The sequence below is a fragment of the Convolutriloba macropyga genome, chromosome 6 (assembly GCF_964194025.1).
Source record: "Convolutriloba macropyga chromosome 6, txConMacr16.3, whole genome shotgun sequence".
In the NCBI taxonomy this organism is placed as follows: Eukaryota; Metazoa; Xenacoelomorpha; order Acoela; family Convolutidae; genus Convolutriloba; species Convolutriloba macropyga.
In genome coordinates, this window is record NC_134473.1 from 41,676,010 (window position 1) to 41,703,240 (window position 27,231).

At 35.8% G+C, this 27,231-nt stretch overlaps 1 protein-coding gene across 5 annotated transcripts in view; it reads right to left on the reverse strand.

Moving 5' to 3' along the window:
- Positions 1 to 7,706: 7,706 nt before the first annotated feature.
- Positions 7,707 to 27,231, reverse strand: part of LOC142341689 (trace amine-associated receptor 7c-like) — an 84,205-nt gene continuing 64,680 nt past the window's right edge. For 3 of the 5 annotated variants that reach the window (XM_075392840.1, XM_075392837.1, XM_075392838.1), the window contains exons 2-7: positions 15,469 to 17,023; positions 14,162 to 14,670; positions 11,278 to 11,441; positions 10,789 to 10,941; positions 9,992 to 10,139; positions 7,707 to 9,524 (exon numbers count right to left, since the gene is read on the reverse strand). In XM_075392840.1, coding sequence (XP_075248955.1) covers positions 9,288 to 9,524; positions 9,992 to 10,139; positions 10,789 to 10,941; positions 11,278 to 11,441; positions 14,162 to 14,670; positions 15,469 to 15,538 — 1,281 coding nt within the window. In that variant the 5' untranslated portion in view covers positions 15,539 to 17,023 and the 3' untranslated portion in view covers positions 7,707 to 9,287. Of the gene's footprint in view, positions 9,525 to 9,991; positions 10,140 to 10,788; positions 10,942 to 11,277; positions 11,442 to 14,161; positions 14,671 to 15,468; positions 17,024 to 18,074; positions 18,474 to 27,231 lie in introns of those variants that run through there. The other 2 variants (XM_075392839.1, XM_075392841.1) reach the window with 2 other exon arrangements.

A 27,231-nucleotide genomic window follows, 5' to 3' on the forward strand; every position in this document is an offset into this window, starting at 1 on the left:
AACAATTCGGATTGTCGTCAGTCGATTTTTTATTTAAAAAAATGCAATCTTTTTCATATTAATTCAATAACAGAACATTTCAAATCAAAGCTCACTAGTGATAGGTCATATTGGCTTCCTAATTAGCTCGCAATTAACTATCTAGTTGATTGCTTGAGAGCTTATTGTCGTTTTGACTTAAAAAACTTGATTTTTAAATAAGAAATGGCTTATTGAGCTTTGCCTACATTTTTCACTTAATTTGGTCAACTTGTAGCTTAGTGTCAGCAATCAAAGAGTGCTCCTTCTTTCTGCTGAATTCAAATTTAGTCTTTATTGCCGTTTTACGCCTTAAGTTCTGGCTTAAGTTATGGCCTTTAGTTATGGTGATACTACAACATTTCACATTTTTTTTTTAATTTTTAGGTATTTGCCCATTTTTAATGTTTTCTAGTTTTGTCAAATTATCACGTTATTCAGTTCATATATCAGATTTTTTTCGTTTAAAATAACGCACAATTGATAATATTTAAGTCCTTAACGATATAGATTGTGGTTCTTTACCGCTTCGACAGTACTTTCTCGAAGAATTTAATTGAATTTTTTAATTTTGTCTTTAACTGTCGTTTTTACTTTGTCTTTTTAGTCGTATTTAATTTCCTGTACAATGACCCGGTTTGATTGGCTTTTCCTGGAAGAGTAGATGAGCCGTTGTTCTGATATTAGAAGATAGATTATTGCTTTCATGACTTTGAAAACAATTGTTTTCCAAAAATCAAAAAAAAAACATTTCAATTTCGCAATTTTGTTCCTTTTATTGTTTGTTTGTTACCTGGTCTCGTTAATTAAAGGTTAAAGATGACATTTTTTTGTCATGGGACGTTTCAAAAGGGATTGGTGTCACAAACTCTAATGTTTTTAAAGAACTCGTTATGACTTTACTGGCTTCGCCACGGGTTAATTAATTAATTTTTGATTTTTGTCATATTTGACGTTTTTTTGTAGACGTAAGACATATTCTGGACAATTGCAGGTCTCAAGGGCTTCCTTTGGAAGAATGGACGAACCTATTCAAAGTTTTCATTTCGTAATTAATGGCTTTTATGTCTTTGGAAATAATTTTTTTTCGATAAAAACAAGTATAACATAATCTTGCTTTCAAAAGTCAATTAATTTTTTATTTTTGTCATATTTGACGTTTTTTTGTAGACGTAAGACATATTCTGGACAATTGCAGGTCTCAAGGGCTTCTTTTGGAAGAATGGACGAACCTATTCAAATTTTTCATTTCGTAATTAATGGCTTTTATGTTTTTGGAAATAATTTTTTTTCGATAAAAACAAGTATAACATAATCTTGCTTTTTTTCTTTTTGGTCTAATTGTTACCTGGTTTCATTAATGAGAGGTCACATAATACATTTCAAGGGAAGGTTTCAAAGGGGATTGGTGTCACAAAATCTAATGCTTTAAGAGAATTCTTTATGACTTTACTGGCTTCCACACGGGTTTTTAACAAAAAAAGTGAATGAATTTTTGATTTTTGTCATATTTTACGTTCTTTTTGTAGACGTAAGACATATTCTGGATAATTGCAGGTCTCAGGGGCTTCCTTTGAAAGAATGGACGAACCTATTCAATTTTTTCATTTTGTAATTAGTGGCTTTTATGTCTTTGAAAATAAATTTTTTTCGAAAAAAAACAAGTGTTACATAATTTTGCATTTTTTCCTTTTTTGTCTAATTGTTGCTTATTTTCATTAATGAGCGGCCACATAATACATAACCGTTGTTCGACGAAGGTGCAATCGAACATATTTTGGGGCCAAAGTATGGCTTTACGGCTTCCAAAGCATTTTCTGGCAAGTTTTAATTGATTTTCAGTTTGTTGTCTATTTGTTGTTCTTTTTGTAACTGCATAAAAAATTGAATACCAAGAGTTCTCAATTCCCTTCTATAGAAGCATTGGTGATTGTAAACCTATGGGATATTTCAGTTGATTCCTAATGGTTTTCAATACTTTGAAATTAATTGTTTTTTTTTAAATTCAGCGAATTTTCTAAATTAAAAGTTTCTGTTCTTTTTGTCTAATTGTTAGCAAGCTTTATTATGAACTGGTGAATAACCATTTTTTTCTGGTGAATTACAAGTTATTTTGTTTATTTTCAGTTTTATCTGACGCTATTTTGACTTTGTTATTAAGTTTTGTTTTTTAAAACGGACATAAATTTTTTGATGTAATTAATGTTTGTTGTTTGTTGTTGTTCGATTTTACCGTTCGTCTTCGCTCGCTTTCTTAATATCGGCATATCTCATCAATCTAATGCATCATTTTTCACTCCACTGAGTTATTTGCTTTGGAGGCTATCTTTTCGTTCATACACCAGTTTTTTTTTTTGAAAAATACTTGAATTTTTTTGTGTTTTTCCATCTGTTCCTCATTTGGTAGACAATTATGCCAAAATTGTGGATGAGCGGGGTCGGAACCTTATGTGGGATCGCACATTACTGAGCCGCCTTGTTTTATTCAATTGCTGAATGACCAGCTTTTACGAAAATAATATAAAGACCGTTAAAATGTAATGCTGGTTCCAATTTATGTTGCAACGGTCATGGTATTTTTGCGAAATGCCAGAACCACCTGGATGGGCTCCGCTCATGGGTTTTAAAGAATAGGCGACGTTTCAATACATCGAAATGCTGTTTTCCGCACCTCATAATCATATGGATCTCAAACTAAACGGAGCTAATATGAATAGGCTCTCAAACACGTTCGATTTAGGAAATGTTAGTAGAAATATTTGACGTGGGAAATTCACGTGAAAGAGAATCTCTTCAAAACTTTCAATTTTCTGCGGTATAATGTTCATTATTACGCTTATAGCAATGTAATGTTTCATATCTTCAACTCCTGTGTTTTGACAGTATTACTTTACGGATCACATATTTTTCCCGACAAGAAGTGTCTTCAAAAGACTTAAATGGTTCTTGGAAATATAGTCTGTTGCTAGTGATGTCAAACTCTTTACCATTAGTTCTTGTCCAAATTGCCATACACGAAGAACTGCATAAACGCTGGCGACCATTTCAATCAAAGAATTATCACGCTCGCTTCGGATTAATTAATTCAAAGACGAAATTGCGTGTGAAATTTGTAAGGAATAAGTTGACTTCAAAATTGTTTTTCAATCGAATTCTCGTTCTAATGAATAATTTTTAATGAGGTTCTCTTTAATATTTGTGACCTGAAAGCGTTCTTTTTTTCCTAATAAAGCAATGCTAAATATGGTTTGCGTAATAGCGGCTTTTGGGCAACACAATGCAGTTATGGATTCTGAATGTTGATTTTTTTTTCATTTTCTTACATTCAATGTTATTTGATCTGTTTTACTATGTGCTGAAAAATACCATATTTTGGTGACCTGAAGCCTTGTTCTCTCTCTCTCTCCCTCTCTCTCTCTCTCTCTCTCTCTCTCTCTCTCTTTAAACTTACTGCTTTTGCAGACTCATCTTGGTTGTCGTTGAATTTCGTTCTTTTGTTTAAACGATTAATTGATTTTTCAATATTTTTGTCGTACAGATATTGGTCATCTCTTATCCGATCATATACGGTGCGATGTATTGTCTCATTAGTTGCGTTTTTCATTTGAAGTTCATTTTTAAATAAAAAATTTCAATTGTTTGAAATCTTCTCCCATTTTTTTCTACTATGACTGTCGCGGAAAGGATATTGTTGTCTTTGCTTTTGCCCAACGCGACAAATAGACACGATCTGAATCCGTTTGAAAAGCTAAGAACGTAATGATTTGTTTTTGGAGAACTGATTTGAACTAAAAATGTATTGTTTGATGTCTAGGGAGCTTTTTAAAAATCCGTTAAGTGTACGTTGATTTTTTGCACCATAATGTACGTTTTTGTTATAGCTGTGAAGCTGTAAGCTGAGTGGAGCTATATTGAGCTTCTCTTTGTTATAGCTGCGAAGCTGTAAGCTGAGCGAAGCTATATTGCGGTGCTCTTGGTTTTTTTTTTGTTTCGTCGTCTGACGCTCTTTTTTCGTTTTACATTTGTTCACACAGCAAAGCTGAAAAAGTCAAATTTTCTGAATGACTTCTTCCTCTCACTAACGGCATTTGCGCGCGTGACGTCATTTCTTACTCGCTTTAGCAAAAGTTTTTAGGTTATTTGCGTGATTAGATTTTGATCATACGTGACTTACCTCACTCAATAAAATGACTTTTGCACTTTAAAACTTAAGTTTAGTTTGAATTTGTTTAAGGTCAAAGGAACTCATTTGTGCAGTAAAGGTCCCTAATAAGAGGCTTCTGCGGAATGAATTTTAACAAGCTTTATTAATTTATCGCTGAATGTTTTTTACTTAGTTTTTTGAGCGGCGTCGATTTTTTTTTCAATTTAGATCTGTATCTGTTTCTATCTCTATTATATGGCACGCAGGTCTATTCTTTCGCAGCTATTCCGGCAATCTGCCGGCTATGTTTTTATACATTCCAAGAATTGGATTGTATTGGGTCTCTTGCCTTTTTTGTGTAAGATCAAAAAGTTTTCACAAAAAGAAAAAAAAAGTTTTCACATTTTTTTTTATTTGATCTTTCAAAACAGGATAAACAGGCAATGCCCAGGGGGCATTAAGTGTAGTCATTAGAGGCTTAAAGCTGGCTTCAGCAGTGCTTCAAAAGTTAGAGTAGTGTAGCTGCTAGTAAAGCCTTAATTTTTATTTCATGGTTAAAAGGTCCTTTATGGGAGTTTTCGAGCCGGAAAAGGTGTAAATTTTCACGTTTTTTCGTCATTTTTCGAGTTTTCTGTTTGATCGGTCTTGATCGATTTTTTAAAAATTTTTATCATTATGGTACACTGAAAATATTTTTGGCTTGAAATCGGGTTACTGAATGGTCTCTGGAATTTTCTGACGTTTTTGTCATTTTCTGAGTTTAACGATCTTTGCGGGACAATGGAACTTCTTAAAGTCTTGCTGATGTGCTACTTGACAATTCCAGAAACAAAAAAATGGTTTTAGACTTTTCATTGCGAAATTTAATTTCTTTAAATTTTGCGGTTTTCAAATTTTTTGGAGCAGTTGTCATATTTCTTTAGTTTCTCTATTTTTAGTGGCCAAGAATCGTCTTCCAAGGCTTGTGCTTGGGTTAATGGGTATATTGAATTGGATCAAATTTTTCGTGTCAAATTTGTTCGTGTCACACAGGAAAGCTGAAAAAGTCAAATTTTCTGAATGACTTCTTCCTATCACTAACGGCATATGCGCACTTGACGTCACTTCTCACTCTGACTAGCAGACGTTTTTAGGTCATTTACTTGATCAAATTTTGATCATCTCGACTTACCTCACTCAATAGAATGACTTTTGCACTTAAGTTTTAAAGCTCAATTTGAATTAGTTTAAGGTCTTATAAACTAAAGTGTGTAATAAAGGTCACAAATGAAAAGGCTTCTGTGGAATGAATTTTAACAAGCTTTGTTAACCTATCGCTGAATGTCTTTTACATAGCTTTTTGAGCGGCGTTGTTATTTTCTCCAAATTATATCTATCTGTTTCTATCTCTATTATACGGCACGTAAGTCTTTCTTTCGTAGCTATTCCGGCACTCTGCTGGCTATGTTGATCAACGGTCAAATTACTGTTTCATAGTGGAAAAAATCCTAGAATTCCTGGCACAATATTACGGACTGTCTTATGTTTCTCCAAACGTGAGCAAAGCTGGGCTCATTTTGATTTTTAAAATTCGTTTTTTCAGAGCTTTAGCTAATGTATCCTTAAGTACTAATCTTTTCATGTACAAAAGTGGACCTGATATAATTGAGCTCGCGCTGGTTCTCAAAGACGTGAAAACATGGCCGTTGAAAATAAACTTTTAATTATTCATCAGAATAATGGAAACATTTTTTATTAAAATTCAACAATACGAAATTGTTAATTACATAATAACAATTGACAACTGTCACAAATAGATTGTAGTAAAAAATAGTAATTTTTATCAATTTTATTATTGTGTTTTCACAAGTTAAGAAGCAGTTCCTTCATTCAGAATTATTCAAAGATAATTAAATTTGTGGCGAGTCTTTTATATTTAGACATTTTTCCATTTTCGAACGTGTTTTCATTATAAACAGGAGCTGTGGTGAATTATATCTGAATGAAACGTATTTTTATGTCACTGTGACATGTAACAGGACATAAAGATTGTGATTTATTGGGATCAGGTGGGCTGAGAACAAGCAGCGAAGGAAGTAATAAAAATTATTACCAGATAAAGAAAGAGAGATAGAGAGCAAAGGAAAAGGGATAAAGTTGATGCTTAGATACATGGAAAAAGAATAGGTAAGATAGGTCTGTATGTAAAATAGTGGGGATTAATTACTTCACAACTTAATTGAGGGCTGCCAATCAATGGGAATATTTCCCCTGAAATTTAAGAATGAAGGCATGAGTGATTGTAACATTGCGACCTACCAACACTACCAATCTCCCGCGCCTATTGCCTTATATTGTACAAAGAGAGAGAGAGAGAGAGAGAGAGAGAGAGAGAGGAGAGAAGAGAAGAGGGAAGGAGGTTTCTAATATCCATATTTGTGTCTTGTTATGTGTATCTGTGGGTTGAGCTTAGGATGGGCTTAATTGGGAATGTAATAGGGAAATGTTTGCACTAACAGTCGCCTGACAGCCCAAGACAGGAAAAGATGAGATAGGATTGGGCTGGATCTGAATCGGTTGCAAATAAGGGCTGAAAACATTGTCGGAAAGAGCGACAGGGGATTGTTTTGGAGGTAACGAGAGATGGAGGGAAAAGCAAAATAAAAAGATTGTTTTCAATTTTGACCAGACGATAAATGGCAGATTTATGACATGAGGAACTGCTTCTTATCATCATTACCATCATCAGATATCTAATAAGCCCCAATTTATTGCCATCATGTGAAAAGCAGATCTACACTCTAATCATCATAAACTTCCACATTAATACCAATCGTAACAGCGTTCAACCCAGAGCCATTTGCACAGCATTTTCTTCATAAAATCGATGAAGAGAGATATATTTCAACTGCTCGTGTTAAATGCTCCTGAAAGAGGTCATGATATGATGTTAAATGCAAGCTCAGTTAGGAATTGTTTACCAGTTCTTTGTGAAAAACAAAGGATAAGTTCTCAATATTTTTCATAGGAGTTCCAATTATTATTATTCCCAATTATTATTCGCAAAGAAATATTATGGCGATTAAAGGTAGCGTTGCTTGTTTGAAGTGGATTTATTGTACTAGCTGTGCTTGATTTGTGTTAATTGATGGCGGAGAATTTGTTGTGTTGAAGACCGTGTATGAAGTGTATGTATGTTGTTGATGAGAAAATAATAAATCAAATAAATCTCAGAAGTTTATTGTTCAAATTATTGTTGCTTCAATTTGCAATATTGAGAAAATTCAGTTGCAAATATTGGATCGGAAATCCGAGAAAGCGGTTTTATCGCAACTAAATACAGAGAAACAAGAAATAAAATGAATGGTTCATGGTTTCTTGGAGTACATCGAAATAGTTTTCGTTCAAACCACCGCATCACAATTTTTGTTCAAACCACCGCATCACAATTTTTGTTCAAACCACCGCATCACAATAACTGATCAAAAACCCAAATTTCAGTTTGAAGCCTCACAAACAGTCCAATTGTTTGCTTCATAGGCTAAGTTGCGAGAAATGTTGCCATGTGTTCGTAACTTAGTGGTACCAGAGAGCGGAGGGCTAGGTTTGAGTTCACTTATTGATCAACTTGTACTTGTGATGCGTTGATGACGGAGAGTTGTTATACTTTGCAAACTGGTGTCATGGAATGAGAGTATTTTATAGTAGTGAAAACATGAGTCGACAACTTCAGTTACTTGTCGTATTGTGACCATCAGATGTCTTGATGAGTGCATTTTGAGTGAATTTTGAATGGCTACTTCTACTAGAAATGTATATCTATGATTGCGAGCAGATGCACTTAACTAAACTACTTATCAATGGCTGACTTACTGTATGCAAAGGGGATATTGGATTACTCAATAAGGAGAAATGAGAGAGAGAGAGAAAGATAGTACATCACTTGAGAAGAGAAGACAGAAGAATTAACAAGATCACGTCACTAACTTGGATTTATCAAATTTCAAAAGTTGACAGCTCGTCCTATTAATATTGACATATTTGTCAAGTTTCTAACAAATTCAAACGCCAACTGACAATGTCTGTGACATTTCATTTGATGTTATAAATGTTGAAACAGTTTCTTTGGCATAAATTGGGCAGCTTAGAGTATGTTAAACTATGGCAGCAAGAAATACAAGTACTAAAGTGGAGGTGTATTTTATAATTCTACAAATCATTCATTGTATCAACTAAAACTTCGCAACACGTTTCAGGGGCGGGAAGAACGGGACAAGTTGTGAAGATTCAATGACTTGGGGAGGGGCTAAATTAGAAAAGGGACGCGTAAGTTTGAAGAAAGGAAGGGGTGTGGTTTCCACAAACGGACGTCATTTGCAGTAATTAAATGATGAAAACAAAACAATGCCGGTCGAAAAGGGGTAGAGCAGTTTGAGCAGCAAATTTGTTCACATCTCAAATCAAATTTAACCACACCCACAGTTCTGTTTGAAATGCATTGGTATTGCGCAGCATGTGGATTCTATGCTGTATTTTTGCTGAGATTTGTTTTCTTTTTGCCAAATTGTATTTGGATTGGTTCTGATGGCCACTGATCCTAAATGCTGATTTGAGTTGCCTGTTTGTTTGCTATGTCGATTACCATTTTTTGCCCTCAATTAATTGCAAAGTTTGAATAGCAGCAGTTGCGTTGCCAATTAATTGAATGTAAAATTCCGGTAGTCTGTAGGGTAATGCCCAAGAAAGCCTAGAAGTTGTGAATTTCTGTGACCTCTGGTGAAAGTTGTTCAAACGTTTTACAACATTAATATAGCAGCCGGCTTTACAGATGTGAAATACACTAGAACCTGTTGATAGAGGCAGCAAATGCTATGCAGTAGTTGAGGACTCATTGGTTTTTCTTGACCATGTTCTTGCCAAGTGGTGCGTCTTTGTATTCATGGAAATTTGTTGCTCTGTTAATTATGGACAAACTGAACTGAAGAGCAGTTGCTCATTAACTTTTTATGTTAGAAATAATCAGTGAATAAAGAGTGATGTTTCCTATTTCTTGTATGAGCGTTGATTGTTGACGTGTTGCGATATTGGCTCTTTTCCAGCAATTGCTTTGTTTGTTTATTTGTTTGTTTGTTGATGCTGCCGCAACTCAGCAGTTTGTGATACTGCGTGGGTTGATCTCGTCATTGAGGTTGGGTGCCCCTGTGGCAGTGGTGCCCATTTGGACGCTGGGTCGTGGAGTGCCCCCCACCCCTAGCAGACTCTGGTGTCTCTGTGAATTAGAGAAACTGGGGAAGTGTCCGTTACATGTCGTCATCATTGTGGTGCCGTCTGACCTCAGATTGGAAAAGAGCCGCTTCGTTATTGGAAGTTGTCGCAGAAGCTTCTTAAACATTTCAACTTCAAAAAATTTTTGTTGAACATAGATTTTGCAATAGGAATAGATTTTGGAGTAATTTCATCGTCAGCGGGAGGGATCTAAACTAGTATAAGATAACAGTACAGATATGAATTATGTCTAATAACTCTAACGGGAAATTTCAGTTCAAACTTTAAGCGTGTGTGTGAGCATGTGACAATGCTGGCAATTCTTGTGCGTGCTTATTTTTTAATTCAGAGTGCACTAGTACAAAATAATCGAAAATTAAAGAAGTTAATTGGGTCAGTTACGGCAGTTAGTCGGTTGAAGTGGTCTGCTGACTGTGAAGATAGCAATTTGAATCAAGTTCATAGAATGTGATTGAAATAGTAAGAGGTACAACTAAAAAGCTCCGAATTTAGTTAAATGAGTAATGTTGATGCCTCTGATAACGAATCCATTTCACTTGATTATAGAGGCAATACTGGACTGACCTGCAGACCGAGTTTGAAGTTTTTGTTCATCTTGTAGAAAATTGCACAGTTGAGTAGGCTCTGGACTATGATGAGCCAGGTGAATAGTTTGTACATCCACAGGGGTGGCAGCTGTGGTCGCTCCTTGTCTAGCTGGCTGTTGATGTACCTTAACATGTAAGAAAATATCCATATTAAGTCGATTTTCAATTTCTGTTTGTGTAGGTCCCTCATGAAGAGGAGTTTGCGATTGAGTGTCATGATTACGCTTTATTTGTGTGCGTTTGTTCAATAAAGTAAGGTCTATAATCTTAGACAATTTTTGTAGAGAGTTTGCAAATGAGAGTATGCAGGTGCAACTACTGTGAAAATGGACCAGTACTGGATCCGAACCATCATTTCTTACTTGCAAGCCTAATGTGCTACCCATTTACACCAACTGGGCTTAAGATCTCGAACTTGGGCATCTCTTATAACCCGTTCGCACGTTCTTTCTTGTTCTTCGAGGCTTCATTTCTCTTGCCAAGTATACGTTGAACAAGTAGAGCTTCTTGTCAAGCTTGTCTTATGCACAATTTACATTTGGTTTTTCTCTCTCAACCTTCTTACATGGAACAATCGTAATTCTTCCAACAGAACGTAAGAGTTGATATGCTTAGGCAGAGGCGTGCGCATGTGTGTGTGTGTGTGTGTGTGTGTGTGTGTGTGTGCACATGTGTGTGTGTGTGTGTGTGAGTGCGCGTGTGTGTAGGAGTGTGAGAGTATGATGGGTATGTAAGGGGGAAGAGGGTGGAGTTGGTGTGGTGGTGTTATATTACCTGTCCATGAGCATGTAGGGTAGGAATCCGAGGAAGTATACGAGAGTGACTATGAAGAGCATCTGACATGCCTTGATGTGGGACAGGATCTGCATACCTCCCCCCGTGCTCCCCCTCCGACTGCTCATGGCCGCCTGCTGCGTCTGCATTCGTCTAGTACAACCAACGCAACACACTCATATCACATACTAACACGTGACATAGCATTAAATAGATTAATGTTAAAGATGATAAGGTTTCTGCTCAGTGGCTTTATAACAATTGTATAGCAGAGGAATGAAATTAATTAATTAATTATCGGTGAGGCTTTCTGGAGGAGGAGGTGTTGGGGGTTCGCATTATTCAAGAACTGAATATTTGCGATTTTCGATCCAAATGTGTAAGATTTTTATCCCAGCATCTCTTTTTCTCTGCAAAGTTTAGAGAGGAAGCAACAGTTTTAAATGTAAACGTGTGTGGAGTGTGGTGTGAATTGATGATGAAAGTGACCTGATTTCCTGTCTCTGTCGGACTACAACTGTGAATATGATGCCATAGCACACGAGCACCACTGCCCCCGGAATCATAAAGAAGCTCATGGCCATGTGTTGCGTCATCTTCTCGTAGCAAGCCACGAACTGCAAGTGTGTCAAGTCATCGTAGTACAACAAGCTCTAAAATACATCAATGCATCAATATACTAACACAACAACAACAACCGATTGATTGGACAGCAGCAGTTCAATCGATGATGCCGCAAGCAATAAAATGATATGAAACTATGCACCCAGAATTGTTGAGAAAAGCTTAAGGCGTCGCATAATCTGCCTTGATACGCAATAGTTTGCTCAATAGCAGCTGTTTTTAATTGACTCCTGGCATAACGGTAAAAAAATATTCCGAACATTACTGTGTTTCATTCTTAAGACTTCATTTTTCTCATGATTTTATTTTCTTCGCATGTATGCATTATCTCTTCAACGTGTCAACGATAAAGAAGAACAAAGGGAAGTTTCTATCGCCAAGTTTTCCATAAATTTCCGTAACTCATGTTTAAAATAGCAACCATGAGTTGCTCTCAGACTAAATATTCTCAAGTTTTTGGGAATTTTATTGTTTTTCCCTTTCGTTCCAAAGGGGGTGATTAAGTGGAAGCAGTGTTTAGTGTTGTATGCAATTGAGCTGAGAGCAGAAGAACTCAGCCGGACAGGACGGATGGGGACGTAGGTAGCATTGCTCTTTACTTAATTTGTTTGAACCTAATAATCCATTAGCCCTGTCCTGCTAAGGAAGTGGCCCTGCTGGGTGCGAGCATGACTCGCTCACGCTCAATCGGGAAAAGCCCAATCAGTAGGGCGCCAAAGAGACCTTTGAAATAGTTAAAGGGTTGTACGCTCGGTTCAAATCAAAGCATTAAATGTACATGAAAAGAACACTATTTCATGGCCATTAAAATAGATTAGCGATTTGGCCATAATGTAGACATTATCGTACAATTAGTTAAGTCTTCATTAAATATCCATTGCTTTTATTACATATTCGGGAATTTTTAATGTCGCCAGTAGTCTAGCAAAGTGAACATTTTTTGTCCTGGTGCTTTTTGCAGTAATTGATTGCTATTGATCGGCACTGTTTATTGCAAAGATTTTCACAATAATTTTTTCAGGAATCATCACAAAAAAGACTAGAAACTGGGAATCAAATTGGTTTCGGGTTAATAACAAATATTTTGCACAAATCTGTCTGAAGGGTTCCCTAGTGTATTAAGGTACGGACTATCGGTTAGATGCAAATTGCATATTGGGAATACTATCGGGAGGAAGGGATCTAAACGGGTGAGTTGGGGACCTATGGTGCTTGGGTGGGGCTATAAATGGACAGAGGTTCATCAAGTGGGTGGGTTAGTGGTTGAAAGGTGAAAAACAGAATTGATCACAGAACTGATGGCTGTGAGGCCATGACTATGTTTAATAGTTGTTGTAGTAGTTGAAGTAGGCGGTACGCTTTGAGCGGTGGGACATAATACAAAAAGTGTAATATTATTAATCCCCCAGTTGTTGTGGAGCAGTCTTTGTTGCTTTATATTACAAAGCTCAATGTCTGTTATGTTATAATGTGCTTAAGCGCACAACCCAATTTGCGCTGCTTAATTTTGTCCCTCCCGAAAATGGGATTCTAATGTAATAACGATACCCGGGTAATTCCCCTTTCCCACCGTCACTTCCTTTTTTTATACAAAAATACAACTTAAAGAAGAAGTAATAGTCCCCCTTAACCTACAAGCAATCAACCCATCCCACCCCTTCCTATATGCTCATACTCTCAATCCCTCCCACCCCTCCTCCATCACTTCTCCCGGCGGAGCTGCACCAATTATCATGCGTACTCGCTACTAATTTGGTATGATTATTATTACTAACTAGAACCTAGAAAGCGATCATGTAACAACCCCTTGCTGCCTTGTATCTTGTCCACAATGCCTTCGCGCCTGCAGCAGTTGCAAGATCAGCTTGTGCGAAATGCTATTGTTCACGAAACATGAACAAAACCACCCATTAATGGGCCCCCAATTCTTGCTCTTAAAAGACTTCAACTACAGAACTCTTTCAGAATAGATTAAAAATCTATTTTTGAATTTACTTTCCCCTAATTCAATTTCCATTTGCTCCAATTGCACAAAAGCCAAAGGGGCTTAATTTCGATGTTGTATTCAAAAGGGGGAAGGGTTTGTTTTATTTAATTTTATCTGCTTCAAGACCATAATTAGTTCCATTAGTGACTTTCCCTAAAAAAGTGGCGATTTGAAGGACCTCAACCAAAGAACAGAATTTTCCGAATTAGAGGAAAACCATATATTAGGTCAAAAGGTGTTCGAGTCTATGAAAGAATGCTTTCAAACCTCGCCTAGTTCTACTTCTAAGAACTAACCTTGAAGCTGCCCTCAACCTATTTTACTTTTAAGAACGCACCGGTTGTTTTAGATGAAAGTAAATCTCAATTCGACTGAATTATTTGTTGGAAGTAGTCATAGTACGTCATTACTTCTAACGCACGCAGCTTATGCTTAAAATTGTACCAAGATGAGTAAGGAGCGATTGAATTAAGATCAGGATTTGATTTTATTTTATGTTTTGAATTATTAAATAACGTACAAGCCAAAAGCTGGGTCATTTTAAAGCTAGTTGGAAAGCTTTCATTGAGTATGATTCCGTTCGGAGCTCTTTCTGAAATTTAGAAAATTAGACTGATTATTAAGTACAGCATTGGGAAATTTTTTCGGTATTTTGGCACATTGAGTGCTTGGGCACCTAAGGTATTTGGGCATCGGACAAAATGTCCTGACTGTTTTTTTTAATTTGAAGGAGGAGGTGTATCAAAATGGGTAATTACTCACCGTTCCTGTTTCGCCTTTCTTCTCTTGTTCCACTGTGTATTTGTACGCCATGAACACTAGGAATATGACGAATAGGACACTAAATGCCAACATGCTAATGAAAACTGTCAGAATGCGTTTGGGGGTTGAGATAGACGGGTATTGCAACGGCTTCAGAATTGATATCAACTGGTCAATCGCCGACACCATCAATGCCATCGCGTTGCCATTTTGAAACGTGGCGAACATGACAGCTAGCACTACGTTCACATAAGTTGGGAACACCGACTTGCGCTGTATAACATTGACAGTAGACATGGCGAGAATTGTGGAAAGTAGGAGATCGCATATAGACATTATAATCATGAGGAATCCAGGTGGGGTGTGAAGGGCGCTTGTTCTCCAAACTACTAGAATGACTATAATTGAGCTGCAGCTGATCACTGTGGCTAGCACAATGTAGAGCATTGTTTCCAACGCTATCACAAGGGGCGTGTGGTTGTTCACGTACCACGGGTCAACATACGTAGCTGCAAAATAAACTTACATAAACTTAAAATAATGATACAATCTAGCTAACCGATCTCCGAAATTTTTAGAACCTTGATCCAGGTGACAGTTTAAGCATCTGTTTTTTAAAAAAAGAGTAAATTGCAATGGTGTAATTTGATGGGTTTTTTGTATTTTTACAACTGTCGGGCAAGTGGGCGAAATACTACAATCAAAAGTTAAATAAAATCTGTAGCGAATAGTGTAAATCTTAAGACTCCGACAGTGAATTTAAAGCCTTCGTTTAAAGGTAAAATTTTCTTCCCAAAAAGAGTTGCAGCTTTGAAAGTGAATTTACGTAAGTTTTATGTTCATTTAGAACCGGTCTGTTGATATAATTTTTATTATTATTTCTAATCGTTTGCTCCGTTTTTTCGACTATTTTTTAAAAGTGATCTGAAAGATTAGCGCTTAAATTTGGTTTTAAGCTATTTTACTGCCTAATGTAGCGCACATTTCTTCAACAAGTTCTTTTATAATGATTTTTGAGAAAATGCTTTCTTAAATTTTTTGAAATAGACCAGACAATTGGCTTCTATATTCAATGACTCTTATGGGTTTTTGTAATTTTTAGATTATGCTCAATTTTTTTTGCACTTATAGAGGATGTAGTTAATGTGAGCACAAGCAATACATAGAAAGAGGCGTTCAAAACAATGATATTCCTCACTTAAAAATGAAGGATTGTCTTATTCTGTTGGTTATTTGTTTCTTTGTTTCGGAAAAGGCAACTTTGTCGACAATTAATATTGACGGGAATATGAAAGGATTAAGCTTACCATTTGGAAGTGCTGTAGAAGTATCCACAAAGGTACTGTTCACTAAAGCCAAAGTTGTAGCTGAAGCCATTTTATTGTGGGATAGTTGGTTCTTCTTTTATTTACTCTCTCCACTCTGATTTGTAAGTTGTAGATCGAGATATGTACTCGTAATAAAGTATAGGGACAAAAATGAAAGTATCTTTGATTGCAAATAGGTTGCTGTAAGTGGCTGATTGTTGTTTTGTTCGTTAGCATATACTGCTGTCGGAATCTTTCCGAAAGCTGAGTCGCACAAAAATGATGTTTGTATGTGTGCGATTTTTTCTTTAGTATTGCAAATTAAGAGACAACAAGTTGTGTTCCATATCTTGTCTGTTATTGAGGAAGTTTTTCGAAGTGTAGATCATTTTTAAGTTTACAGATTGCGAAGTTGAGAGGGAAGTAGAGGTTCTATAATACTTGAGAGGAAGTTATAAGCTAGGAAGGCAGTGATTAAATTGAACCTGTGATGGTGACTAAAATAGAGGGCAAATTTTTGGTTACTGTAAAATGGATCGTCCGGGAATTTGCGAGGAAAAGGACGCGCTTTGTTTTATTTTCGCATTGACAGATATTTAAGCACATAATTTGGATGTATTTAGCCTTATAAAAGTTGTATAATAATTGTATAGAGTATATGGAGTGTGTGTATTAGAAAGTAATATTGCTTTGGATAAAAATTCGTTTGTTTATGATGATTGGATGGATCGTAGCGTAGTGTAAGAAGATAGTGCTTTTTTATAAGTTAAGTTTCGCTTGTCAGAAGAATAGTAGTTTAATATTTATTGTGTATGGTAAATAAATCAGTAAGTCATCAAGTGTGTTTCAGTGAACAGAATCACCTTTGGACTCATAATGCGAGTGAGCGTAGCTATTTGCCCGAAGCGGCCGGCGTCAAAGATTGGCAAAATTGTTCGCTTGTAAAGTTATATTATTGACCAGTTATAACTTTATAAACTGCTAAATCAGCAGCAATCATTGTAGCACACAGGTAGGCCAGTAAAACAGATTTGCATTGTAACGCGCAAGGTATAAACAAGATAAAAATGAAACGAGTCCAATAAAATGGTCAATTTTAACCAAAATTGCTCCAATATATATAATTTGATTTGAACTGCGAGCGATGAGCCAAATTGCTCAAGAGGTAAAAATATATTTAATTTTTGTTTTGTATTTTTTTTACTAGTAAACACAATACTTTGTAGCGAATGAACTCGGCGAAAGTTGGACTGAGAAAGAGTAAAATTTGACCGTAGTCGTATCTCAATCGTTCTCGTATATTCAATACTTGTGGCGCCGGCTAATGTTGGTCGTATTCGGCTGGCTTTCTTGTGACGTTCTGTCAATAGTAATGATTGGATATATTAAGTAGTCTTTGATTAGTTAGAAGCAGTAGAATATGATGAAAGCCGAAAAAGGTCCACCGTTCATTGACACACAGAATGACCTGCCTCCGCCGCAGTTTGTAATAACTAGTCTTAGTTATTACTTATAGCTATCAATTTATCCGCTGTCTCACTCGCGTGCTCTCAGACTAAAACAGTCACTCTTAGTTAGTTCAATTTATAATTAAACAATAAATAATAACTGAAACTAGAAATATTGTGTCTACTGTCAGCAAACTTTGTCTGTTCATTTGTTATTATTTATTGACGAGCACAGGCAGTGAAAACGTGATCAAGTTTGCCAGTGCAGTTAATAAGAGAGAGAGAGAGAGAGAGAGAGTTCGATTATTGAATGATTATTATTATCAATATTGAGCTGTTATCGTCAATATTGTAACAATAGATGAACTGGACTTGCTTTTTTAATGGTTCGTCCCCTCAACTAGTCAAATGAGTGAATATGTTATTGCAGCAGCATTTTCAGTCTATTTTGGTCCTAATATTTGCTGCTGATATCTGTTGCGATAGACGCGAACGAGGTATGGAAAGTATAAGATATGTATATGACGTTTATGACTATGCGCAATGTGTTAGAAAAGAGGAGAGGTATTATGCTTGTGTTAGAAATATTCTGGCTTAGTTATTAGGCAATCTTTCCCTTCGCATTCCTTCCGTGATATAGATTGTGCAATTATAGACTCCTTGAGACAAAACGCGACAAAAACAGACGCATATAACAGTACAAAGGCCCCGAATTCATTAACTAATCAAAATGCTGCTCGGGGGTTCCAGTATGTTGAACGGTGTTAAAACGTGTCCTGTAATGACCCCTGATCTAGAATTATCCATTTAACATTTACACCCTTACTAGATGTGAGCGAGGTTTATAAAGGCGAACGCAATAGCGTTGATTAGAACTAATTTTTTTGGACAATTTTCACAATTTTGGCAGTTTTTTTCCACTAATTTTTTCAGCAACTCATCCAAAGTCAGTTATGTGCTCGAAATGTTTTTTTTTCAGAAAATTGATATATTCACGCTTTGCTCAAATAATTGCCTAATCTTTTTACAATTTGAATAAATCCAAATAAAGTGCAATACTATAGTGTGTTGTTGATTGTTTTTCACGGGGTATGGATATTGGCAGCGATAACAGCTGGGCTATGGAGTTTAGTGTCACCTTTTCGTTTTTTTCCTCACCTGTTCGTATCATTGGGATAACCAGAAAATTCTAATTTGACAAATTCACCTGTGTAAAAGTTGTTTCGATCACCAGTTGAACAAAAGGCATAAATAATTTGCTTGAGAAATTTCAAGAAGAACTTTTATATAACTTCCAAGAACCCAGTCAATGATTAAAGTCAATGAGTCAATGAATTTCTCAATGGAGTAAATTCAAGATTATAATATTCGTAACCCCTTCAAATAAGGAATGTCACAATAAGGTGGTTATAAAAAAATTATGAGTTGTAAATGAATCAGCTTTCTTAATTATGTAGAAAGAGGTAGATTTGGGGATAAAGTTGGGATTAGCTGTGTTTTGGATAGTGGGTGAAATGGGTAGAGAATAGGACGGCGGGATTTAGCTCTTGCTTACCCCTAAATGTGGCCCTTTTAATTGTAAACCTGTTCCCTATTAAAATTCGTTCCTTTTCTAATCGCTAATTGGCCCACAGAGTCTAGACACAGCAGTGCAAGGTCACTTCAACAATAATAGACCAGCGAGTTTCGCAAAACCCAATAGTCAGAAGTTTAACTTTATTAACCAATCAAAAATTGCATCCTAGAGAAACTAATGACCGCAAAATGCTCAACCACTTGTTTACTTGTTATGTATCAATAGTCTGCGTGGATGCGATTAAAAATTTCATCCCGTTCCAATTAGGCTTATTGGGAAATTGTAGTTTGTCGGTTATTTGCAGGTTGTTTCTATGCACCGTGGTTCACCTTTTATAATGAAATCAAGTTAGTGCATGAAATGTGATTATAATTGTGACGGTCAAGGTGCCGGGGACTGATTAAGTTATTTGAGTGAGTCTTTTACAACCCACAGCCGAGGCTTACAAGAGAAATTAATGAACATCTTGGACGGTAAGGAAACAAAGAGAACCTGCTTGTTATGTCGGGCTGATATTGTCATTAATAATAACTGTGTTGAATTAGCGCCTTGTCAGAGGTTAGCTTAGGTTTTTGATTTATTTACAAGATTTTAATACCAGTGTCAATTCGAGATTCAACTTGATGTTTTTGTAAAATTCACTCAAATTCGAGCCTCTACTCTTACTTAATAGAGCTTTTCTGTTGAAAGCTTGACCAAGTTAACGTTCAAAAGTGAAATAGTAGAATTTGTTCAGTGAACGTGTCAAGTGTTAGTTGAATATCAGAAAATGTAAATGTTTTCGATATGAATTGGGCTGCTGTTTTATTCTATGTTTTTGGGTAAATCGCTGGGTGTTGCATAGCTTTCTTCTTCAGGTTGTTGTTTCTGGGTTTTCTTCGAGCTTATATGTTGTAAATATGGAAGCAGAAATACTGCGGGCTTAAGGGGCTGAATAAATTGTCTAGTGCTACAAATGTGAACAAGTAAATGAGTGAACTTGAAACATTAGTGGACTTCTCAACTGAATTTCACAAATTCCTGTTCGGGTTCAACTATCAATTTGATCTTTTTATTAAAGGTTTTCTGTTTAGTAAATTAAATTTCTTTGAAAACTATGAATAAAATCAAAATCGTGGATCAGAGTTGTGAGAAGCTCTTGTGAATCAATGTTCAAAAATTGCTATCTCGTGTAAACTTTCCAACAAAAGATTAAAAGCATTATTGCTTTGATCCAAAAAATGACGACTTTTTAAAGATTTAAGATTATGAGTGGGTTGAAATTTTGAAAGAAGCGGAAGTAAAATACGAATTTATTCAAAGTCATTTGAAGTGGAACTTTTTTGTAAAAATTCCCATATCGGAGACTTCATTATTTAGTAAACTTTGTATAAATTGGTTGTTTATTGGTTCAAAACTTACACTTGTAATGCTTGAAATTTGAACTATTAAAGTTTCCCGGAGAATTGCATCCTTGGAAACTTGCACTAAATTTGATTATCTTCAAGGTAAACAAGACCTACTTTAAAATGTTTTAATAACTTTGAGATTGATCTAAATTTGGATTTCGAGTACTGGTCAGAAATTGACTAGACTTGTGTACACTTGAATTTAGGTGCTAGTTTTGTACTATTGTAACACCGCTGAATAATTTAAAATCGAAAGAGAGCGTTTGGTGTGAGTTGCAGTACGTGATCAAGAAGCTGGTTCGAATGTTGCGAGAGACAAATTTATGCAAGCTGCAAGAATTCAAGTCTCAATTGGAGAGAGATTAAAGATTGGATTTAAGAATGGAGTAAAGTCTTTTGAATTGGCTGAATAGTAAATTAGGGTGATTAGACTTCAACTGGCGACTACTGATGACCCTCAAAGAGCTCTTGCGTAGGTGTAGTTATGACTGGTACCTGCGTTGATGGGTATAAGATAAGCGAGTGAGGGGTGGTTTGAAGTACGGAGCCCTAACTGGGCCAATTTGGGGAGCCCTGTCCAATCAAGTGACAGTTGTGAATGGTCTTACATAGACATCTCTTACAGCTCTCATTCATGCGCCATCTATTGCGTAGGAACAGATTAAAAGAGAAGAAGAAATACGCAAGCGATGTCTCTTCTCTTGTTCAATGTCCAGAATGCTAACGATCTTACACCACACCTCCGCTCCCACCCCTCCCCCTGCGCAAAACCACACGCGCACTATCCCACCCCCCCCCCCCCCCCCCCCTATAACCTCCCCTTTTGTGATACTTAATTCAAGACAGTTCTCGTCTTTATTTTTGTGTAATCTGTCCTGAAGCCCTCTGTTAAAAGCTTTGTGACTTTTATTATTGGGTTAACAGGTATACTTAATTGAGTATGGTGCATTCAATTGAGTGTGGTCAATTTTAGGTTAAAGAATCGCAGGTTGAGATATTTGAATAGTGCAGCTTTGGTATAGCCATCAATCAATGAAGTTCTTAATGGCTTCAAAGGAACCGTGACAAGCTATTGTTTGTTTTTTGTATCTTAAGAATGACTAATTTGTGCCGATATTTGTGAGTAAAACAGTGATGCATTTAATCTATTTGTCAAAGCTGTGTCATGAAAAAGGGAGTAAAACGACACGATGAACTCCTTGTCTAAAACTACATTGCTTCATATCAATCACGATTGCTCATACATGCAACTTCAAAAGTACCGAATAAATTTAATCTCAGTAGATGCGACATGCTTGTAATAGCAGATTCAGATTATGTAACACAAATTATGTAACACACTAATTATGTAACACAGCTTTTTGTTCTCGGTAACTACTCGCAGAAGATGTAAGCTGTATGCATATTGAGCTTATTGCAGAACAGTGTTGTATATTACAAATTAATACTGATCATTACAGAAGAAAGGCTAATATTACAAGTCATTGCAGATCATTAGAAAAGACCATTGATGGCAAGATCCTTTGTTTTCACGTCACATAGATGTAAAAAAATGGTTGGATTGTTTGTTTCATCAGATTGGGCTACCTTTTGAACTTTTCTCCATGTTTTCATAGTTGAACACATGACACGATTTGCGATAGGATAACTGTTCCAATGTGAGACATGCGAAATTTGAGGGCTTACACTGCTGTAATGCCTGCTGATTATGAAATTTATGGTAATAATTGCTGTGGTGCACCTTTTATGTGGGAAGGAACATGCGCTTTGATGTGTGTGGTATTTGCCATTAATTACTTAACTAGAAAAGTAATGAAGGCACTGCCATAGAAATCGGCAAGAAATGTAGATACAGAAGCGGCAAAAAGAAATAATAGCGACAAATAGAAGCTGCAAAATCTTTTGTTTTTGCTCCATTTGTGTATATTTTATCTTATTTCACTGTATAAATGAACGCAGTTGTTTATAAACGCGTTATGAATTTTTGAATTTTTTTCCAATGGGGAGGTGATAACTGATTTTAACTGTATCTTTTTCGCTAGATGTGGTTATAATGAATTAATAAAAAACTGATGCATTTGGTATCGTTGCTCTTTGCCAACCCCCAAGTTTTGACCAATTTTTTGGTTAATTGTTTCAGCAGATGTATGTCAAATTTAGTAAGCTTGAAATTGAAGCTTTAGTAAGCCTGGAAATTGACAAAATTAGATTTTAAAATTCCAAGTTATTTTTGTTCGCTAAAGAAAAAGTAACTGTATAATAGGTGAAAACTGAAGTTTTTTGTTAGCGAGTTATTACAGGTTTATTAAGTTTCTGTAACTAATTTTGTAGCTATGAGTTTTTCCATTTTTTAGATGAAGTCAACCTTCGCTGCTTTTTTGATAGTTTTGACACCATTTAATTTTGGCTGCTAATATTGTTTCAAAGAGGAAACAACATGAGCAACCAACGACATGAGCCTTAAATTGAAGAAAAGGCTTTTTTAAACTAAACAGCGTTTTAATTTTGCAGTTGCTGGGGTGGCTTTTAGCTCGTTGTGAAATATGCATGTGTATGTTTGCGACAAAGAGCAAATTATGTAAAGGAGAATTGAAAAGGAAAATTGACAAAGGGGCGGTGGGCTCAATAATTGAATAGTACCGCCTACGTCCATTCACCTCTAATTGTGAGAGTAGATGTGTTGCATTGTGGTGAAATGTTTTGGGAGCTGTTCTCCCTCAATATTTAATTAGACATGCTTTTGTAATCTCACAAATTAGTGCCATCCTACCTTGTATTATAACCAGCACCCCCTCATTCTACGGCTGCATTAGCAGAAGTCATATCGATGCTCTTCTTTCAATCCCTCTTCTATGGTATCAACTAAATTTTGTTTTTAAAAAAATTAAGAGGAATTTTTTTAACAATTAATTTGAATTTCACGACAACAATTATTAAACAAACAGTTGGAATGACATCGTGCATTGCATATAATAATAGCCGATATAATAATAATTAATAGCCAAACATACACACGATGTGGTATTTGACATTTATTCCAAAAAAACTCAAAGTGCTCCTCAAACATTTGATTTATATGTTGATTCCTGATTGTTTTGGTGTGTGTAAGTAATTAAGTTCGGCTAATTTTTGTTTCGGTTTTGGCAAACTGGTTGCCATGAAATGAAGTGCCTTGAGACCATACCTGTTGTTGCAAGCTGCATTATTTACATTTCGGCATAATTTGAGATCAAATATCAAAGATCATCTCTAAAAGGAATTGAGAAGCAAAGGGACTAATTTTCTGAAAGGACACTTGAAATAAACGAAGTCTCCTGTAAAGATAAAGACGAATTTGGACGATGACATGAATATATCACTTGAAAGTGGAGGAACATTATGTAAAGTAGCTTCAAAACATCTGCGCTGCAGAAATTTTTTGTATTCATAATAGACTTGTCTGTCATGTTGAGAATATGTTGAAAACAGAGAAATATTCACAGAAATCTTTACCATGTGAATATGAAATGCCTTGTGTATGACTTTATGACTGCTTTATCGGAGCGTAAAATATTAAACATCGTTTAAAATTTTGTCAATCATCAAACAGAAGGACCAATTTTGATCGATTAAAACTAAAAGAAAATCTGCAATTTTTCGAAAATCCAGGTTGCAAATACTTTTTTCAAAGTTATAGAATTTTTGAAAAGGTTGGCTCCAATTCAACGACAATTGTTAAATGAATGGCACTAAATATCGCGTATTCTCATTTTGTATGTGCGCTGTAGAATTTTCAAAAGAAAAGATGTCTGTTAAATTACGCAAACACGCCCAAAAATTTTTCTTGTACATCATTTCGTCATGCTATAAACATAGAATAGATGAATCATATATGAGAGTTATTCGAGTTGGCTGCCGCAAAATTTGATTTGCGAAATGACCTGAATTGATTTTTATTTTTCAAACGGTTGGTGTTTGTACGTTGTCGCCGCAGTTGCCGTTTTGAATTGAAGTTTATGAATCTTTTTGACTAAAATTTAATTCTGGTTGATAATGACTCATTAGCTGACGTTTACTGTCTAATTGAAGTTGAAAAAGTGTGACGTTTTAAATTGGGATGCTGTCAAAGTGCAAACAGACAGAAAGTAGGAAATTGTAAGCGACGGCAATTGAGAGGCAAGTAGCGACCAAATAAAAGTTGATGTTTGGTCACAAAAAATGGAATAGAATCACGCCCCACCTTCCTATACATCTGGATGCATTTGGGAGAATTAAGAAGACTAACATCAAACATTGTATTGGATGTGTGTATGTGTGTGTGTGTGTGTGTGTGTGTGTGTGTGTGTGTGTGTGTGCTGTGTGAGTGGGAGTGTGCGTCCCTTTTTCCTTTTTGCTCTTCCCCGCCTTTTTTTCATATTTTTCCTTGTTTTCTACTCCTCCTCTTGCTCATTTCTCTCTCTCCCTTTCTCTCTCTCTCTCCATTTCGTCTTAATTTTTTGCTTTATTTCTTAACATTGAGTGCTTAAAGTTTGTAAAGGTGGGCCGAAAGTTTTTTAAATTTATGCATGTTTATATTCTAATTGAAAACGGAGGAGGCGTACAAGTAATGGCCCTACCCAAACTCAATTGTCTTCCCCCGTATTCTCTCTCACTCATGTACTCACACACTGTTTTTGTAGGTATACGTACTTTGACCTTCAAGGTGTTTGATCACGTTGACTAACAAGATATTCAACTAAACATAAATACCACTCAGCGTAAAACAAAACAATTTCAAATGACATTTTGAGTGACAATCGGGGAAAAACAATATTTAAATGAGGTCTGAAGATTTTTAGTGGAACCGAAATTATCGCAACAGTAACACTTACACTACAATGGGAACTCTTAAGGCGGAACCCTCGCGACTTGTTAGCAGCTGCCGCAAGCACCTTGTGAAGAACAGACACTGATTTTGGTTTTAGTTCTGAAATCCTTTATCGCACTCTAATCTCGACTATAAATTTTGTTTAAAAATTTGAATTATTTTTCCATTTATTCCGCGTAAGACCAATCGAAGTAGCATGCGGTCACTAGTAGTCATAAAAAGAATCATAAATACCAGTACAACTGTATGAAATATGTCTGTTACTATAGATGCCCATATCGTACTTGGGAAGAATCAGCTCCGAAATCGATGTTGCTGAAGTATTTATATGTTGGGAAAACGAGATAAGGTTAATTAATTTTAACTGTGATTTTGTAACCACGTTCACTATTAACTGAGACTGAATTATTCTGGCTTGGCTAGACCCACAATCAATAACGAAAAAGGCAGCTACAAATTTGCGTGTGGTATCTCTAATACTTGTGGGCCATTGATTGGTAGTGCGTCGAGTCAATTTGAAATCACAGATAAATAAAAGCTTTTCAACAGGGCTTACGTTATGTTAAAAGGCTTTCTCTCAATTTTGTACAAGGGCGCAAATTTTCCTCAGATTTGCTGCAGCAGGTTTTTTGCAAAGCGTTATAGCTTATTGCTTTGCGTTCTCCTTAACTTAAATGATGCTGTTTTCTGTGGTGAATATAATTTGATGGTTATATTTGTTTAGAGAATGCTTTTACTCAACAAAAGGTAACGACCACCGAACAATAAGTCTCGTGCATGTATTAAAACTAACTCAAAATCTAGTTGGCGTGATTATCTTTGATTTTCTCCTTGGAACAAATAGTCTGACGATAAAAGAAATAATTGACGTCATTTGTTTTAGACTTTGGTGTGCAATTTGTAAAATCTTGGAAATGGTAGCAGGCAATTGCCGCAATTTTTTGCAGATGTGGTAGAAAGCTCTGGTGACACTTGTCTAGCAAACTGCAATCAATCAAACACATCAAAGGGGTTCACCTTTCCTGACGTGCTCGAAAGGCGAATTGAACAAATTACCGCCGTTTATTGTTTTTGTCCGGAAATTTTGTGTGATGTATTTTTGGAAGGTTTTCACTTTCTGTATAGTTTCCTCACAAGTAGCGTTATCCGTCAATTTTTTTTCGCGAATAATGATGGGAAATAATGATATATTTGAATTGCGCGCTTCTGTCGTTTCAAATTTTTCAAAAACTGGGTGCAAAGTAACAAGTCAACATAAGTATGAAATGCGATTGAAATTTTATGAAACGTTTTTATAATGTTATGTCAAATCTGTATTAAAAAAACAAATTGTTTTTTTATTTGTTCAATAATTTCATTATTCTAACGAAAAAAAATCGAGTGTTAAATAATATTATCTCTGTAACCGTTGAATAAATCTATCTGCAGTGAAATCTGCGTACCAAAGAGAACATTTCTCCGGTTAGTCTTTCGAGTGAAACTGAGAACGCGAGACCCATTCGTTTTTGATTAATAAAAGCTCTATAATTTTTTAGAGAGTAAACTTTTTTGAGTTTCTGTGATCAGATATCAAAACAGCTGAGTTGTCGGGCATCTTCTACATACAGGTCATGTTAGTTTTGTGAAATAGTCGAAGAGGTCTGTTTTATGATGGAAGCAGAGATATCTATGTATGTACAAATAATTAACAGAAGATTGTGTATTTACACATGGCACCGATTAAGCTCACACAATTTCGTGTTCCGAACTCATGGAATGGAATGAGTAAGAGTTTTTTTGATGGGCAGGTATGAGGTCTTAGGAGAGCTAGGTATTCTCTTCAAAATGTAGGGAAAAATTGAAACAAACGCTGAAGTTAGCAAAAAGAGGCTCGGTAATGTGCTTTCGCACATAATGTTCCGACCCCGCGCATCCACATTTTCGGCTTAATCGTCTACCAGATGAGGAATGGATTGAAAACTTTCTTAAATTCAAATATTGTTCAAAACTAATTAGTGTATAAAAAATTTGCCTGAAGCTCGAATCACTTAGTAATTTTAAAAAAAGCCAAAATAGAGGGCCAATGAGAACTGTCATTATTAAGAGAACGAGACAAGACAGACAACAAAATCAAACACCAACAAGCATCATTTACATCCAAAACTCAATGTCTATTTTTTGAAAAAAGAATAATAAAAACCAATAGATTTCAGTTAGAATCTTTATGTTCATTCATACCTCCATATTGAAACATTCAGACCTGTCATTATCCAGAATATGACGTACGCCCTTGAAAACAAAAGACTAATGCAGAAGGGACACAAAAATCAATTAAATTCTGTCAGAAAACCTCGTTGCGACCTGTCTTTGCTGACCTTAAGCTGCAATGTGACCGAAAAGAGTGAAAAAAGTGGCAGAGCTCAGTAATCCATTTTTTACTCAAAACGACCATAAGCTTTCGACTCAAAACTAGATAGGTTTCCCTGAAACTCCTTAGGAAGCCAATTGGACCTGTCATTAATTTGA